We start from the raw sequence: 18,302 nt of genomic DNA on the forward strand, positions 1-18,302 counted from the left end.
ATTCAACTGCTATTCAGTTTTATGTATATACACCACTGCCATTTGATTTTTGTGCCATCTGCCTGCTTTGATGCATAACTTGAGGTCATTGATTTGATATTTTTTATGGTTTGCAACTGAACTAACTGTTGATTTTACTAAATGTTGTGACTATTACTGCTCTTACCAAACCATGACCATTCCCTCCCATTTCCAAATGCCACCGTGCAGTTTACGACGACTGGAGCGGAAAACCTCCAAGTCCAGTGTGCAGCAAAGGTATTCATTGCATTGCAACATCAAAGCATCTGCCCACCTTTGTACATTTCCTGCATAGAACCCAAAATGACCTCAAACATCTAAGTTGATTACCGTAGAATGGGACCCTCACCTACAGTCACTAGATATCAATATCTGATCTTGAATGCTTATTTGTCCACATGCTATTGGAAAAAGTGGTCCCATATATGTATATACATATATGTATAGTCTGCCAGCCCTCAGAGTCAAAACTGTTGTATCATTGACACCTGGATGTTGCATTGCAAATTGAAATGAGCATCAGGGGCAGAAGCACTCCTTCCTCCTATATTGCTTTTTTTTCATTTAGTTGCTCATAATTTTTCTATAATTAGTATTTTTTAACAACTGATATTGACTGAAATAAGCCCATTAATGAGCATGATGATTAGTATCAGAAAATTGAGTCATAAAGTCCTGATTTTTTCATTTTGTATTCATTTTTGTTTTCTGTTTTTGAAAAAAGAAATAGTTGATTAGTTAAAGGCAATACAGTTAGGCTCAAAACTTTGCATATGCACAACAAAACATTAACCTAATTCTTTGCCATTATTTTTCCCTGTAGTTTGAAAAGGCGGATAGAGCCTACCAGGTAAGCTCCCATGCATTTGACACTCGCTACCTTCACTTCCCCCTTATTCATTTACCTAGAATTTTCTTTGTTTATATAGGGCAGCAAGTGGACTATGTATCACTCACCTCTTGTAGCTGGCATGGTCACTTTTTTTCACACGAAGAGTATTTGCTTTATGGGATTTTTGGATAAAGCTGCACAGGCACGCATGATTCTCTAACTACTCTGCAGCCCAGAGTAGATACTGAAAGGGAAAATCTAATGCCTTGTTATATCTCAGTTTACCTTCCAAGCCATGTCTAGCTGTCATCTTTGTTTTTTATTTTCTTGCGTGATTGGTCTTTGGTCTGCATTGTTTGGTTTTGCTTTTGTGCTTTGAGGGTGGGATTGTGTTTCCCGTATGCAATGGAAATTTATTCTTGAGATGATAGATGAAGCAGAGGTAAAGGTATTCACTGTGTGGATATCAAGACAATTCTGTTCTTTATTTTCCTTGCCACGTGGAGGATTGTACGGTGTAAAGCTCTGAGACCCGCAATATCTGTTGATGTAAGGTACTGGACGTGAGCTACACCTCAATATTTCCCTTACCTACTACCCAATCTGCTTGTACTCTTTTAAAGCTGTTGAGGTTTTTCTCTTCATGGAGACACTTGCGGTCCCATTTTATCCCAAACTGCTGATTGGCCATAAAAACGATGTTGCATGCGTATAATTAAAGGCTTCCAATTTGAATTCTTTTTTTGTTCACTGCAATAGTGTATTTTAGTTTCAATTTGCTCTTTTATAAGAGGAAGAAGGTTCAAACTTTTTGGAAAAAACAAATTTTGTATGTAGTCATCAAGCTAGAGTATATATATATATTTTAAAGGGCTTGAATTCTAAGTTGAGGTCGTGTTGGTATACTGAAATTTAAAAAAAAAAGTTCATTCTACTGTTATATCGTTGATATTAAAAGCACAGGTTCCTTGAAATATTCGTTATAACTAGAACCGTTTCTGTTTCTTATTCTTGCTGCCAGTCTGAAAAGGAAGCCGTCGGGAAACCCCATACCACAAAAACCCGACAGACTAAGGTAGGATTGATCGAGATACGGGAAGTCGTTTGTTTCCAGGTGTTTCTTCTCACTTCAAGACAACTTTGCTCTGTTGATGTAACTAATCACTTTCTTCCAGGAAGTCTCAAAAGCATGAATGATCCTGCCATTTTTTTTTCATGTGTTACTTCTTATGCAAATCTTTTATGGTGTTCTCCAACAGGTTGCCTATGTTCAGCAAACTGAACCAAGTGTGGAGTCCAGGGGCTAGCATTCCCTCCCCTGAATCACCAGCCTCCCTCACCAGTTTCTCTTTAGACTCCACAAACTCCTCCATGCAAAAGGCTCCATCCCTTACCAATGTATCCCGAACTCCCTCCATTCCCAATTTGATAAGGACACCATCTCAAACATCATTGAAGTCCAGTAGTTCTAAGTCTGACCTTCGCTCCCTTACCTCATCCAAATCAAAGCTACACAAATCTGAGTCAACAGGAGATGTTTCAAAAAACACAAGGCCTATGGGTAGACTTAATCTTTCTAAAATTACATCTAAGATTGACTGTGGTGACAAGTCATTGTTAAAGCGTCCCCCTTCTACATCGTCAATCGATTCCCTTGATTCACCCCACGCACCCAAAATGTTGGGGGTCAAAAGACTCAGCAACAGCTTCCAAACCCAATCCAGCCCCATGCGCAAGCCAACAGCCCCTGCAACTTCAAAAATGTTGGCAAGGAAGTCAGACAAGGCCAAGTATGATGATAATGTTGATCACAAAGCTTCTTATCTTGCAGTCATCAGGCAGACTAACTTGGCTGTATATATAAAGAATTGCAGATGTACTTTTAATACCTTCTTTTAATATACTATTTGCATCATGTGGTCATATTGTTTGCAGCAATCTGACATTTGCATGAAAACTTGCATCATGAACAGGATGTTTTATGAGAACATGACTTCTCATGGGCGTCCAGCTTCTGCTTTGATTGGCACATCACTAGTTAAATACTTGAATTTTATTGAAAGGCATTACATACAGTATGGCCATGTACAGCAAACTCTTAAGAACCTATAGTTGTAAGAGGAGTTTATCAAATAAAGGTTGGAATTAGTATGAACACAGTTCAGAGTTTGGCATGATAGGAGAGATGCATTTCGATGGGCACAGAGAGTGAGAGAAAGTGTGGTCCCTGCTGTTGAGTGTTATTGTACATACTATGGACAGGCAGATTGGCTTTTGTTATTGTGCATGCTGTGTTTAGACAGATCTTACATCATAAATTTGGCACCATGCTCATAACAAGGACAATGAGTTTTCAAAAAGCTTCATGTACCTTGGTAGTGTATTGTATAACAGTGACAGGTTATGTCAGTATTCAGTCAACCAGAATATAGTATATGGCTTTATCAACACTTGTGTAGAAGGAACAAGATCAGAATTTTGAAACCTCTTGTTCTCCATGTCTTTGGTGTATGGCTGTGAGACTTGAAGAGACATCTCAACATCTTTGGTTCTAAGTGTCGTCAGAGAATTATAGGGTTTTGATGTTTTTTTTATTAAACCAGTGACTGCTCTGTGAGGCTTAGTCAAGGCCAGATCATAAACAACAGCTACAGTACATGGACATATGGTCTTGGAAAGCTTCGTACATCTTGGTAGTGCAGTACGTAACGGTGGGTTATATGAGGACTCACTTGTAGAGATCTTCAGAGAATTGAGGAATATTGACAGTGTAACTTTTGTGTAAAACCAGTGACTGCAACAAAACTAAAAGTAGCCTGTGCTAATATAGATGGATTACTGTTGGCCAGGCTGGAAATGGTTCATTATTTGATTGTAGATGAACATGATTTTTGCTTGGTAAGGACCAAACTTCCAAGAAATGTTGATCTACAGCTGGGGAATAATCTATACACTATCTGGAAAAGGGACAGGAAAGATAACATGGGTGGTGGGAGGATGGTTGTTGTTAGAAAGGACATAACGGTGGAAGAAACTTATGAGTGAGGACATGGCTGAAGCAATCCTGAAAATTAGAAGCAAAGATCCAAATAGAAGAGACTTCTTGGTGGCACATGGCCCCCTCCAAGGCAAGAACTAGTGCTGGTCCTAGAAGGTGGTCCTTTGAAATCTATCAATGCCCTCACCTTCATCTGGATGTGAATTCTGCAGACCTTTCATCTCTGGATACGGCCCAAGAACTTTCTCTATGAAATTCAATGTGTTTTCTCTTTTTTCACATAATAAGAGCAAACAGTCAGTGATTGCTTCTCTGTTCTTATTACTATAAGCTGGTGATATAGAAACTACCTCATGTTAATGCAACACAGACAACAATCGAAAGTGGTACTTGGACTCTTTGCCAACAACACAACATATACTCTATAAGGGATTTGTGGGGAAACCCCATTCCAGCCATGGTGTTCCTCAGGGATCAACAACAACAACAGTCCAGAGTTTCTTCCCAGAGAACTTTGTAGGAGAACCTAAGGAGTGTTACCAACCACTTAAAAGCTGCAGATTTCCAGTCAGCTTTTTGGGCACTCCCATAAATCTGTCTGGAAAGAAACTTGTGACTGTTGTCATTGTTGTATTAATGTGGGACTGGAATTGGTTGGGAAAGGGGAGCAGTTGTCAGTTCTACATACGAGAGAAGAATGTAAGAAATACAATTTAATAGAGATAGATCTTGGTCCCACTCTGGAGAGAGAGTGTCAGCCCCGCCTGATGAAGGTGACATGTGCTGACAGATTTCAGAATTGGTCAGCTTCACAGGACCACCACTTACAGGTACCCATCGTTGGTTCCACTTGAGTCTTCTGTGAGCTGAATGTAATTTTGAACCATTTTCCAGAGTGCAATTCGTCACGTTTCTGCTAAGCATTAATTTGTTGAATATGTGGGCATGTACGTTACGGATGATTGTGTTCAGACTAATTCCAACCTGTTGATAAGTACTGGGTAGTATTCTCTTTCAGACCTACATGTTCTTCTTAGAAATCTTTCACAGCTAACCATTTCTTTTGTAACTACTTCTGCCTGTCCTAAGCTGGACATGCTGTCAAATTTCATCAGTTTTCAAATTCTTAGTTATGATTATAGATAACAGGATATTTTTAAGGGTGGTTATAAGGAATTGGTACTCTTCAATATTTAATTGTACAACTGCTTACACTTATACTTGTTTTGGTAATCATTGATTAGTTTAAGACAGTGTTGGTCATGTTATAGCAATGCACATTTTACATGTATTCTAGTTAATGTTACAAATGATCCATACATTTATTCTTATGTACCCCTGAACATTGTGACTGATTTATTCTTCAGAAGTGGTAATATGCTTTTGTAATTGTTGTATGGGATGAACTTCAAGATGGTGAAGGTTCTTAGGGACTGTGTCATGTCATGTTATGTCATGTCATGTTATCTTCAGGGCTGAACTCAAATTAGGGCAAATAGGGTAGCTGATGAGGATCTTCATCCTATCCAAGACTCCTACAGGCTCTCATAGGATTAGAAAATTCAACTCAAAATAGATTACGAATGCAAATAAAATACAGTAAAAGTGATATGGATTCTGGGATAAAAAATCAGTAAGAAAATGAGAGGTTAAGAAAAAATAGGCAAAATGAAACAATATGGTTTTAGTTGAAAAATATATAAAATGTATACCAAATTGTGTAGTATTTAGAATGAAATGTGAGAGTATCCTAATGTTCTCAAATAAGAAACATTCTTACCCTGACTGGTCCCTTTTGTCCTGAGTTTGGCCCTGGTCACCTCTCTGCTCTCTGCTTCACACTTAATGGCTATATTTCCTTCTGTCTCACTGCTCAACACTTGCTTTCATTTCTCTTGATCTCTGTTCTTGCTTCAGTGCAAGGCTGCCATTCTCTGGTAAATAATTACTTACATTCAAAGGAAGTGTTCAGTATCAGATAATATTTGATTCTGTGTGTACTGAAGGATGCTTATACTCTTACTTCGGTATTTCATTTACTTCCTTTGCACCCCAGTGGTAAGGTAGGGATTAAACCTCAGTTAATCCCTCCCCTAGGGAGTTAAGCTCCCCTCTCCTCCTAGAGAAGTTCACCATTGCTTCACCACCTTCATGAGGACCCCTTAGGATTGACTCGGACTAGGGGAGTTGATATTTAGTTTGATGGTGCAACTGAGGCTGATAGCATTAATCTCTACAGTACCTTTTCCTCCTACTATATAACAGTACCTTTTCCTCCTACTATATAACAGTACCTTCTTTCTCCCCTTCATTCTCACACCAGTGCTACACAGATAGCAGTCCAGTGTTTCTTCCTAGAGGGTTTTTTGAAGGTCACAAGGACCATTAACAGCCACTGTGTGAATGTGGGTTTCCCGTCTGAAAATTTGTACATACATACATATACCAAAGGCCTTTTTTCCCCCCTTATAAGGGAAGTAGCCAAAAACAAAGGCATAAAACCACTCCTACCCATTCCATCCCCACCACTTAAAGATTGTAGACAACAGCTGTCTTCATGATGTTATTCAGAATCCAGTAGCACCCTCAACCTATAGAATGGAGCTCTGAGAGTCTTATGGTGGTATTCTTAAAAAAAATTCTTTCCTTCTATAAATCTTATATAAATCCTTGGAAAGGAAAGATTTATATAAGATTGCATCTCCATGATATCCAGGATCTCTATCTACTCTTTGACTACATTCCTGCTTTCCACATACACAGAACTGACAATTGGTGATTGCTGACTTCCTCCAATCACTGTAAACCAGTGACAGAGAGACCGTTGCAGACTAATACAACACAAACATCAATCCAGTGTTTCCATAGAGATCTAAGAGAGGACCTAAGGACTTGGCAGCCACTGGCTGAAGGTTTCCAGTCAGTGAAACTTGAAACAACAATTATTTTGTTTATACTTAATGGGTAGGGGGGGGTCACCAATTAAATGAAGCAGCCTTACTGTGGATGTGCTGTGTCTTGCTGCATTGCTTCTGACCCAGGGTGATGGGCAAGATGCAGAGATGACCCGTCATCCATGAGGAGCCATGATGAGAGGGAGGGAGGGAGGGGTAATAGATGGGAGTGGAATTATGCCTTTTGACTTTGGCTACGGTCCTGGTAAGGGGGGAAAAGCCTTTGGTATATGTATGTACCTAATGGGCGCTTTATAGGTATTAGTCAAGCTTGTGTTATCGTTACAGAAATGAGGAATACTTGGTAGCTTAGTGGAGGGTTCCTAACATGTCAGATAATTCAGTATGGAATAGCTTTAACTGTTTGGTCATAAGCTGTAGATTACACATGTAAAGTGGCTATCAGGAAATTATAAATTGGGTTAAAATAGAGTATATGAGTCTAGAGATAGTGGATATATATTTTGTTTCATCACAGGGTTGAGTCTTAATAGGTTTGCTAGGTAAGAAATTATTTTATTAGAGAATGGTGAATGACAGTGGATATACACTGAAGCAGAACTTTAACTCTCTCGTAAAGCATTATGGTTTGCATGCTTTCTTTGAACCACTTAACTTGACACAACCTGCAGCATTTTCTCAAAGGGTATTCTTAAGTATTCTTTCATTAACATTAGATACCCCTTTGTAAGGTATTTGGGTGTCTCATACTCTTCACCCAGGAGATTTCACAAGTTTGTATGGAAATGTTTTGTACTTGTATGACAGTTTTGTTGGATACCAGTGAGCTAGTTATTGTCAAATCTTATAAACTGCAGCAAGAAATGGATAGTATGAAAAGTGGTTGCGGTGTTGATGTATTCCTTGCCTTCTTGCAGGCTACCTATTGCTGGCAGTGGCAAAGTGCCAACTTCACCGCGGCAGCAGGATGACAGCAGAACACCAAGTAAAGAGTCCTCTCCACGTGCAGATGTCAAGAAAGGTTCATCTTTCATTGAGGTAAACTTTCACAAGAAATAGTTTGGGTTTGATCATTTTCTTATTCCAGAGGATAGTTTTAATAGTGTTGTGACACATGTCCATATTAGGCTACACCTTTAATGGAGGTATCTAAGAGTATGGTGAGCATTTAACTTGGCAAAGTCGAGGCCTGGACAAGGTCATTGTTGGTCATAAGTTCTTATAATCAGTTTAGTCTTTTACCCCAGGTGGTTCAAATAGGAGACCCGTGTCTCCCAGTTTTTACAACTGCAATTAGATGTTTTCCAAAATATCCGTATTTGATCAATTATTGCCCCCACATGTTGATGGTACAATTGATGGCAAAGTTGTACTATTGTTCTTTAGGAAAAAAGGTTGGATATCAAGCATGCAGTTGAAGAAGGAATGCTGATTTTGCAACAGTCAAGAGATGGTATATTTTGACCTAGAAGCTCTGCCGTTTGTTTATGTTCAGGAAGATTATATGATTTCTCAAGCCCCCCCCCCCCCAACCTTGAGCTAAGTAAATTCACCTGGCAATGACCAGAATGATCAATCCAATCCATCTTTTGCCTCAGATCTCTCTTTCTGGAGCCTTTGTCCCCAGAAAATCTGGCTACACCTACTAGATTATATCGTAGGTTACCAAGTGAAGAGATTTTGCAGAGTTGTCTAGAGTGAATATAGGACAGTAGGAAATAATGTGTTCTATGTCTTCTTTTACTCTTTTAGTGGAGAATAGTTGTGAATATAAATTGATGCAACCCGAAGGGATTTCTCTTAATCTTCTCTATTTTCACATGAGGGGATAAGGAGAGAGGGTTACCATGTAAATAAAGTTGTGGGGCCCTGATATGGATGTGGTGTGTGCTTCTGCATTGTTTCTGACCTGAGCAGTAAGCAATGGACAGATAACCCTCCTTCATCCACAAGGAGCTAAGATATAAAGGAAACCAGTGGGTGAGGGTGGGTACATGCCTTGACTGGCTACCTCTCTTATAAGGGAGAAGAAGCCCATTGTTGTGTAGATAGATAAATGTCTTCTTTGTCTTCTGTGTGGTGATTGCTTATGAGGTATTGAGAGTCTGTTGCTGGGCCAATTCTGTGTTTGTTCTTTTAGCGTTGAGTAATGATTCAATTGCAAGTATATCTTTGCAGTTGATACCCTATACAGGGTGTTTGGCAACAAATTCTTCATGACTAGTACTCGCTCCCAGATGTTTCTCTTCTTTTGGTTTCGTAATTGTCTAATTTTTTTACCTTGAATTTCGTCTTTCACCCATGGCTCCAGGCATATATATTCCCAAGGTCTTTTCTTAATAAATTGCAGTCTTCTTCAACTTTTATCTTTATGATTGTAACATCATCTGCAAACATCTTAGCATAATTTGTCGTACCTCCCTTTATGTCATTTGTGTAGATGACGAATGTGGGTGCCTTTTCTCACCCCCTTGTGGAACTCCATTTGTCATTGCCTACATCTAATAAAAAAATTACTTCTATGTTCCAATTTCTATAGTCTCTTATGAGGTACCAGATTCACCTCTAACCTACCACTCTTTTCATGTCTCGTACATCTCATCACCGTACTTTTGCCCATATTTACTTTCAATTCTCCTTTCGCATACCCTCCCAAATTCTGTCACAAATTGATTCTGCCTATTATCTGACTCACACATTTACCTCCTTCACCACTCAATCCATATGCATGTTGAACAACCGTGGCACAGCTCCACCTCCACCTGAAACCATTCAACATTGTATTTACCTAATTGTAAAGTAGAAGAGAGGAGCCACACTCATGAGGTTCTGTCTCTCTTTTTCCAATTATCATAATAATTCAGTTTGATGTCACAAACTCCCCCTATTAGGAGGCTAGGACAGTGCCCATTACAGAGGACATTGTAGCATAGAATTTAATGAACCATGCCCTTGGTCCATCTTGCTTGTGGCAGGGTTCAAACTGCCGTCACCTCAACCTTCATCACACCGAGTTTTAAATTCTGAATGTGCTCGTGGGATGTGATGCAGTAGTTGAATGGGTTTGAAGGCTCGTGCATAGAATGATGGCCCAATACGATTATTTGTTTTGTACTGTCTGTAGGTGTTTCTTTGTTCTTATTTGTTGTTGGATACCAACAGCACAGGGAAGTATTAAAAGTAGTTACAAATTTTAATGTAAATATTAGGGCATGCATGAGGGTCAGGAATGAAGGGAGTGAGTGTTCTTAGGTAAATATGGAGCTCTGTCAGGGTTGTGTAATGTAGCCATGGTTGTTCAATGTGTATTTGGATGGTGCAGTAAAGGAAGGAAATACAAGAACATAGGGCAAAGATTTAGATATGGTGGTTGAGAAAGGAAGGGTTTGTGAAATGAACCAGTTGTTATTTGTAGATGAAACTGTAACAGTCATTGTTGCCTTGGGTCTCACTGAGTGGAAAACCCAAGTCCTCAGACCCTCCCATAGATCTCGGTGTGACTTTGGACTCTTGGTTATGTTGTATTGGTGTAGGGACTGCTTCTGTTACCAGCTGAAGGGGGTTTAACCCCCACTGCTTCATAACATGGGAACCTTCCACCCTCATTCAGTCAAGAATTTAGAGCAGACAAGAAAAAATCCCTTTGGGGCTGCATCAGTTTCTCATCTATTCACAACCACTGTTAACTCGCACCTAGTTCTTGCCCTCTCCCCTCCCTGCCTAGCAGACATTCCTCTTATAATAATAATAATAATAATAGTAACAACAATAATGATGATTTCATTAAGTTTAACATCATGAACTCCCCTTCTCAGAGAGGGCTAGGATGGCGAGTCTTTGGTGATGACTTTTTGAAGCTTAGAATTTAAAATAGTCTGCCCTTGCTACAAACTCGATCTGTCAGGCAATCATGAATTACCTCCACTCCTGACTTCACACTCAGTAACAATGCTCAAAATTGCTCAGCCTGTGAGCATCCCAGTTACAACCATAACATGTATTATCTCGAGTTTAATTGACTAGAAACTTGCTGCCACACATTAATCAGCAACAATCCTTATGCTCTCCCATAGATCTCTTGGAAGATATTCTGTAGTGTTGTTTGTGTTGTATTAGTGTGGGTCTTTTATATATATATATATATTATATATATCTATATATATATATATATATATATATATAATATATACACATATACATATACATATATCATCAGTTAGTAGGTTGAGGAGGGGAGCAATCTCCAGTTGTCAACTCTCCTTGTGTGAAAAAAAATGTAGTCATAATTGATCAAGATGTTGGGCCTAGTTCAGAGACCAAGTACCAGCCCATTGGCTTCAGATGAGAGGAAGTTATTAGTAGGTTTTGAGATGGACGGTGGTGAGATTATTTTCTTATCTGTTTCACAGGACCATCATTTGCAGGTATCCATAATTGGTCCCGTGATCATTGTATGGGGAAAAAAAAAAACTTGCACAGTACTCATCAGTGTTGCACAATTTTGATGTGGTATATCGAAAAAGATGAAAAATTCTTTTGAAGAAAGTTTGTTTATTTTTAAAAGATTTTCCTAACCTCTGTGCCAATTCTTTGTCATTTTTCTGCCTGACTAAAAGCTTTTTTGCACCCATTTCAGATGAGGATTAAAGACTTGAGGACATTAATTACAAAAGATACTTGCACATATGCCATGTATTTTGAAATTTTAAGGGATTGAATATTTGCTGGAGTTGAATTCATGCACTATAAGATTAATTTTGAAGATATTGCATGCCTTTTTATAGTCACTTCAGCATTTTTTTTTATATGCTTTTTTGTATATTTTTTACTACAACTGATAAAGAAATTTAAATTTGTCCTAACATCAAAATATGAAACTCAGTTGGGTTGGGGGGATCAATAATGTTGTACAGTGACTTTATTTTTTTTTCCTCTAATTTTTCTCTTTTTTGCTACATAATTTTATATACAAAAATGTGTGTGCACTTACATGTGCATTTTATGTCTTACTTGTTAACAACTCTGATGCAATAATTTGCTTTTATTTAGTTATTTTTATTTTTCCATTGCACCCAGATACTGTATTTGCTAGTCCCAATTACTCCTTAGCTGCTTATTTCCATAAGTTGCACACCATACATTGCAAAGCCATGACTCCAACACTCCAGCAAGATGAGGGCATTTTGAAGCATTCTCCGCATTAGAGAGCTCGTTTATTTAGGGCCAAGCCCCTACCCACACCAGCGGATGTGGTAACAGGGTATCTGTCTTAATAAGAGAGATTCAACATCATACACACCTATTCTGTCAGTATGTGTATTAAGAATTGGCACTTCATGTAATATCCTATTAGTTCAAGGACCATTAAAGAAGGCTACCCTTCTGCAGATAGAATATGTTCCTGTACCAGTCCTACAGGAGGAAAATCATCTAAGTGTTGGATGTGTAAATTGGAAAATTGCACAGTTATGAAAGTGCATAACAATTTTATTATAATTACTAGTTCAACTTCAGTTTTATGCATTCATGCTCCATGTCCTGTATATGATGTTGCAGTCTCCATATACTGTTTACACAAAGCCTGTCACATGAATTGATTTTTCTAACCACAAATTTGTGAAGTGTTAGAAACTTCCTATGTGCAATATCGAATAGATATTTATATTTTTATGTGAAATTCAGATATTTGACTAGATTGACTTTATAGCAACATTTACGGGTGGAATGAGTTTTTTGTATGAAAGACCCACCTTAAACATTCAAGTGTTGCATATGAAAGGGTATGCATGGATTTGCACTTGATCATCATAAGAACCATGACACAAAGTTTGCTGCTAAACATCAAGAGGTGCAGATGCAGAATGTTTGATATGAATAAATTTACCATTATTATTGGCCACAGCATGATTTGGACAACTTCTTGAAGAAATAGTAACATAGGAATAATATATTTTGCCCTCTCAGCATTTTTGATACTAACATCTCTGGGAAGTTTAATGCAGCATGTAATAGCCAAGCCACTTTCAAAGAACTTTTGGTCAGTGACAACTTTTTGTTTTATGTCTTAACTTAATTTCCAATTTACTCTGAAACTGTACTCAAAGTGCAAGTGTAGGCAGTGAGAGGAGCTGTTGTTGCAGGGCAAGGCAAACCCTCGATCTGGCAAAGGGTCAAGCAGCAACTCTATGGTGAGGTCGGTGTCCCAGGCCTCTCTGCCCAGCCCTTGTATTGGGCGGGAGGAGGCGCGGGAGTTGCTGGAAGTGGCCTGTCAGACAGAACAAGTACAGTGAATTATTCTACTGCTCCCTTGGAAGTGCATGCTTTGGCTTCTTTTGCATGTGTGCCCTTAGAATTTCTCTTGTTTTTCTGTACTGGGCCCCCCCCTCTGGAGAACTCTGTGCTTTCAGCTTTCTTTCAGTGTGCATAATGCCATGGCTTTTCATGAGAGTGTACTGCCTTATTATTACTCCTTTTGATCTGCTGTGTTACCAGATTTTATGCATTAGAGGTCTCGTGGAATAGTTGGATTTATCTTGTATTGTAACCAGTTTGAGTTAATATGCACACACAGCACTTTGACTCTTCATTCGCTATCTTTAACTCATATTTCATACAGATCTAACATCACCTGTGATTCATGATTATTCCTATGTTGTATATGTAGGTTTTATTTATTTATTTGTTTATTATTGTTTTTTATAACTAAAAATTGAATTAAATTTCTGCATATCCAGGCAATTTTTATTGGGGGGGGGGCACTATTATTGAAAAGTGTATACATCAAATGAAAAAAAAAATTACTAGATGCTGACCCCTGTACCTTTTCCTTTCATAGTCTTCATATGGTACATAATATTTGAAACATCGGTACAATACAGGATTCGTATAAACATGAGTTATGATTTAGAAACTTCACAAAATATGGGGAAGTTGATACAATATATACTCAGCATCTGCATATTTATGTAAGTGGTTATTGGCAGCTGATTGCAAATTAATCTGATCTCATTCTTTTTTTCCTGCTGTCTTTAATGCTGGTGTTTTCTGCTTCCTCCTGCATTTAGCACTCTATGAAATTATCACTTTTTTTTTTTCCTCCTCCTCCATATTTTCTAAACATTTTTAACAAGTGTTACCCTTCCCCTTCAGATTCACTTTTCACCCTGTTCCTCCTACTGATGATACCAGACCTGTAATAAGGTATTGTTTGATCATTCAAGTCAATCAAGTGACAACAATTCTGCCTTACCACATGTGATCTAAGGAATGGAGGATGTGACAGATTCATTTTGCTTCTGCACTTTAATGTGTAACCTGGAGGAGAAAGTTCATAGAATCAATACCCTAGTGTTTATACCAAAGAAAGGAGAAAAGATGACAGTGTGTGTTTAAAATTGGCTCTTCAGTTGCATGGCATTCTTGACATGGGCCCGGACTTGATTTTTACATCGGAGATGAGCTCTTAGTGGTTAACATTTTTTTGTTATTTGCAACTGGAAAGAAAGTACCTTTGATTATAACTATCATGGTATTGAATTCAGTTTTGCCCTAACCCCCTATGTGTCCATCAGAAGTTCATTTAGGCAGCTGTAGAAAATTCTGTTATATGAAGAGTGGATCAGAGAGTGCTGAGATAGTTTAGGCATGTGGAAAGAATGAAAGAAAGACCAAGAATAAAGTGAATAGCTATATCAGACAGGGCATTGGATTCAAGAGGAATGTCAGTTGAGCAAGGAAGGGAGAATGCAAAATATTGGAATGAATGTAGAGTAGTTGTAAATGGATGAAGAACTGATGCAGTCAATTTTTTTCAAGTGGATGGAGGATGTTGCCATGTAATGAAGCAGTGGGGGTAAACCTGGTGTGGCAGTCTTGCTGCATTGCCTTAGATCAAAATGTTGTGGAGTCGGATACCTCTTCTTATAAGGGGGGAAAATCCTTTGGTATGTATGAATGAATGATATGCAATGGAACCTCATATTTCCATAAGTCAATTACCGTATTTTTCGGACCATAAGGGACGCTTCGTACCATTATGGCGCACCCGTAATTTGCTATTCCCCGACTCTTCATATGGCGCACCTGACATAAGGCGCCCTGCGTTAGGTAGGTCAAACAACCACCAGAGGCGCCCCGTCGATGACGAGCACAATAGCGGCGTCATTTTATGCGCACGCCAAGCAAACGGCCAAATTTACATTACCGCGGGAAATTTCATTCATGCAAAGTTATGAAGTGTATGTACTACGAATCGTAGTAAATTTCCAAACCAATATTACATCATCAGTTACATGTCGGGTTTACATGAAAAAACATAAGATAAAATGGCGGGGGGGGGGGGGGGGGGGGGGGCGGGGGGGCGGACTTGCATATCAGCAGTAAATCGGAAAATGGTTATGTTTCAGTGTAAAAATGAGCTAAATAAATTCTCAATGTAGTGGCAACTGACCCAAGAATAAACGGAAAACTAACTAGTGTCTCGCGGATTATGGCTAATCAAAATAAAGGGGCCCCCCCCCCCCACCCCCCCCCCCCCCACCCCCCCCCCCCGCCCCCCCCCCCCCCCCCCCCCCCCACCCCCCGCCCCCCCCCCCCCCGCACCCCCCCCCCCCGCCACCCCCCCCCCCCCCCCCCCCCCCCCCCCCCCCCCCCCCCCCCCCCCCCCCCCCCCCCCCCCCCCCCCCCCCCCCCCCCCCCCCCCCCCCCACCCCCCCACCCCCCCACCCCCCCCCCCCCCCCCCCCCCCCCCCCCCCCCCCCCCCCCCCCCCCCCCCCCCCCACACCCCCCCCAGGCGTGTTACGGAAGAGCTGAGAAATCGGTGGTCCTAATTATTATATTATTATTTTATTTTTTTGTTTTCTATCGGGTCGGATTATTCGGATAACACCAACCATCAACGTCCATCCCGCATCTTATCTAAGATCACTGGTGGTTGAATCAAAAGCACTTATTAAGTTTCTTACTATTATGTTATTAGTGTAATAGACTTTTAGTTGAAATTATTTTGAAACTTTGATTTCTTTAAAATTTGTGATTTGCATGTTAATTTGATCAAAGAGAAGTTCCGTATTGTATCCTCCGTAATATTACGGACCACTGCTACGATTCGTCCTGCCCGCTATCTATGATCATTTGGTGGTTTGGAGCAAGCTACACTATTAAGTTTGGTACTGTTTGTGGGACTAGTGGATTAGATTTGCATATAGTTGAATTTATTCAAACTATGTTCTTGAAATTGTGTGAGTTTTTCATGTAATTTGTAGGTATTCGTAGCTTTGGGTGGGTAATTTTAATAGGATAAAACGTAATTCTTTGATTAAATTGCATGGAAATCACACATTCTAAAGTAAATAGAGTCAAATAATGACAAAATATGCTAAATTCTTATATAAAATTGTGCCTGTCGTAAAAACCGTCATTGTATTAGTTTGATCGGCGATTAGTCAGACCGCACGTTTCGGCCCGATTTTCCCTTCCAAAATGCATTATCTAGAGAAATAGGACAGCTAGATGGATAATTCAAATTCCATTGTACTCATAAAAAATGGGCGAAACTTCCTGCATCCCATGAGAACTACTTCAGCTCAAATATCTGGAATTCAAGTTTCATGTTGACCTAGCTAACCTTGTCTCGTCTCGGATAATCATGCAAATGTGAGTGCATTCAGAACTGAACATTTTCGTTGTTGAATGAGAAAAATCGTTGGGATGTAGCAAAATTACAAAAATAAATAGTATCTTTTTTATTTTGGTCAGTGAAATCAGACCCACCTCCATGGGACGGTCTGCCCTGCCAATACCCCTATAAAAACAACACAACATGTTACGGGAATTGTGGGAAATAAAACCAACAGTAGCAGTTTCTTCCCGGAATTCTCTATTCATTAAAAAACACAAAGATTACAAATGAAGGTATAAATTTTTAGGTTTCGACCAGGGGCGCAATATAGCAATAGAAAATTACTATTAATGTTTGTAAATTATAATGTATCAAGTATATATGCAAATTTTGTGAGCGGAAATAATAATAAAAAAAAAAATGCTGAAACGGATTTGTAAGTAACGAAGTCGTGTCGGACGATTGGTACGCCATGTTTGTCTTATGATAGATGCCTGACGTCGAAGGAAATGAAAGGTGATAACTTCGTCTAACCTCATCTAACCTGTGATTTGAATAAATAATTACCTGCAAATTAAATGGGCATCCGGCTCGGTCTCGTTGTCGTCGTCGTGGAGACGTTGGCGTCCCGAGCCTATGCTACCGACCTTCTTTCATTAGCATATTACGTTGATACATTTTAATTTTACAAAATTAATATTTAATCTTTATATTGCTACTATTGGCCCAAGATCGAACTAAAAAAATACCCAAATGACTACAGTTCTGAGTGAAGCGAGACTAGACCATGCAAAATGGGGGGCTGTCTGTGTTGTGGACGCGATTGCATGTCATAGCCATGATCGCGTGAATGAATGCGGTGGCATGGACCCGGAAAACTGTCGAAAGTTTTCGCAATTGTATTGTCAAGATACATGCACCTTGGTTATTAACTTGGTTGTAACTTTTGTTAAAGCTAGGCACTGTCGCCGTCGTCAGGCTAGCTACGGAAAACGTGTCAAAATAGTACGTCACTATCCGAGGCATTTTTTTTTGCACTGAAGCACACATAACGGCGCTCCACCCGATTTGTGGCCGATTTAGTATGGATTTTTCCCGCGCCTTATGGTCCGAAAAAATGACGGGACACTTGAATGTGCAATTATCCATAGGGTTTTACATTTCAGTTCAAATGTGATTATCTGACAGAAGTGATGGGGGGAAAATTATAAACATTGTTGATTTGTTGGTGCAAGCAGCTGGGTAAAGCAGCCTGATTGATTTAATTTCCAGGCATTTATCGGTAGTTATTTACTCTATCCACTCCCATCCATCACCCATGAGAGGGAAACAAGGGTGCATGGGAGTGGGTGGATGCCTTTGACTTGGCTACCTCCCTTATAAAGGGGAAGAAGCCCTTGATCCCTTGGTATATAGATAAATAGATGTACTCTAATAAATGCTACTTGATAATAAGGATAGCAGTATCTGGGGTTAACACTACAGCATGAACATGGAAGTTTCATCACTATATTTATTCTCAATAATTAAAATATATACACATACACATATACCACCAGCTTTTTCCCCCTTACAAGGAAGGTAAAGTCAAGGAGATAAATCCACTCCCACCCATTTCATCCCCACCTACTCCACTCCCATTCACCCACCACCTCCCTCCCACCCTCTTTTCTTGGCTCCTCCTGGATGACAGGTCATCCCTGCATCTTACCCACTGCCCTGGGTCAGAAGCAGTGTAACAGGACACATCACCTCCACAGCAAGGCTGGTATACACACACATATATGTACAGGGTGTTCAGGATCAATTTTATGATTTTTTTTATCTTCTGTCATTTCAGAACCATTTGATGAATTTAATAGTGGTAAAGTGTAATGGATAGCTGATTCTATGTACCATTGGTGAGTGTGAGAGCT

The 18,302-nt window shown here is 39.5% G+C and overlaps 1 protein-coding gene across 11 annotated transcripts in view; it reads left to right on the forward strand.

Annotated features, from left to right (window-relative positions):
* The window catches only part of LOC143040276 (dynactin subunit 1-like), a 69,928-nt gene that overhangs the window by 10,470 nt on the left and 41,156 nt on the right, over positions 1–18,302 (forward strand). Inside the window, exons 5-9 of one of the 11 annotated variants that reach the window (XM_076211087.1) lie at positions 211–258; positions 845–871; positions 1,875–1,928; positions 7,684–7,804; positions 12,907–13,047. In XM_076211087.1, the coding sequence (XP_076067202.1) occupies positions 211–258; positions 845–871; positions 1,875–1,928; positions 7,684–7,804; positions 12,907–13,047 (391 nt within the window). Of the gene's footprint in view, positions 1–210; positions 259–844; positions 872–1,874; positions 1,929–2,112; positions 2,644–7,683; positions 7,805–12,906; positions 13,048–18,302 lie in introns of all 11 variants that reach the window. The other 10 variants (XM_076211090.1, XM_076211088.1, XM_076211089.1 and 7 more) reach the window with 10 other exon arrangements.

This window comes from Oratosquilla oratoria, chromosome 28 (genome assembly GCF_046742065.1).
Source record: "Oratosquilla oratoria isolate Oo_2021 chromosome 28, ASM4674206v1, whole genome shotgun sequence".
Taxonomy (NCBI): domain Eukaryota; kingdom Metazoa; phylum Arthropoda; class Malacostraca; order Stomatopoda; family Squillidae; genus Oratosquilla; species Oratosquilla oratoria.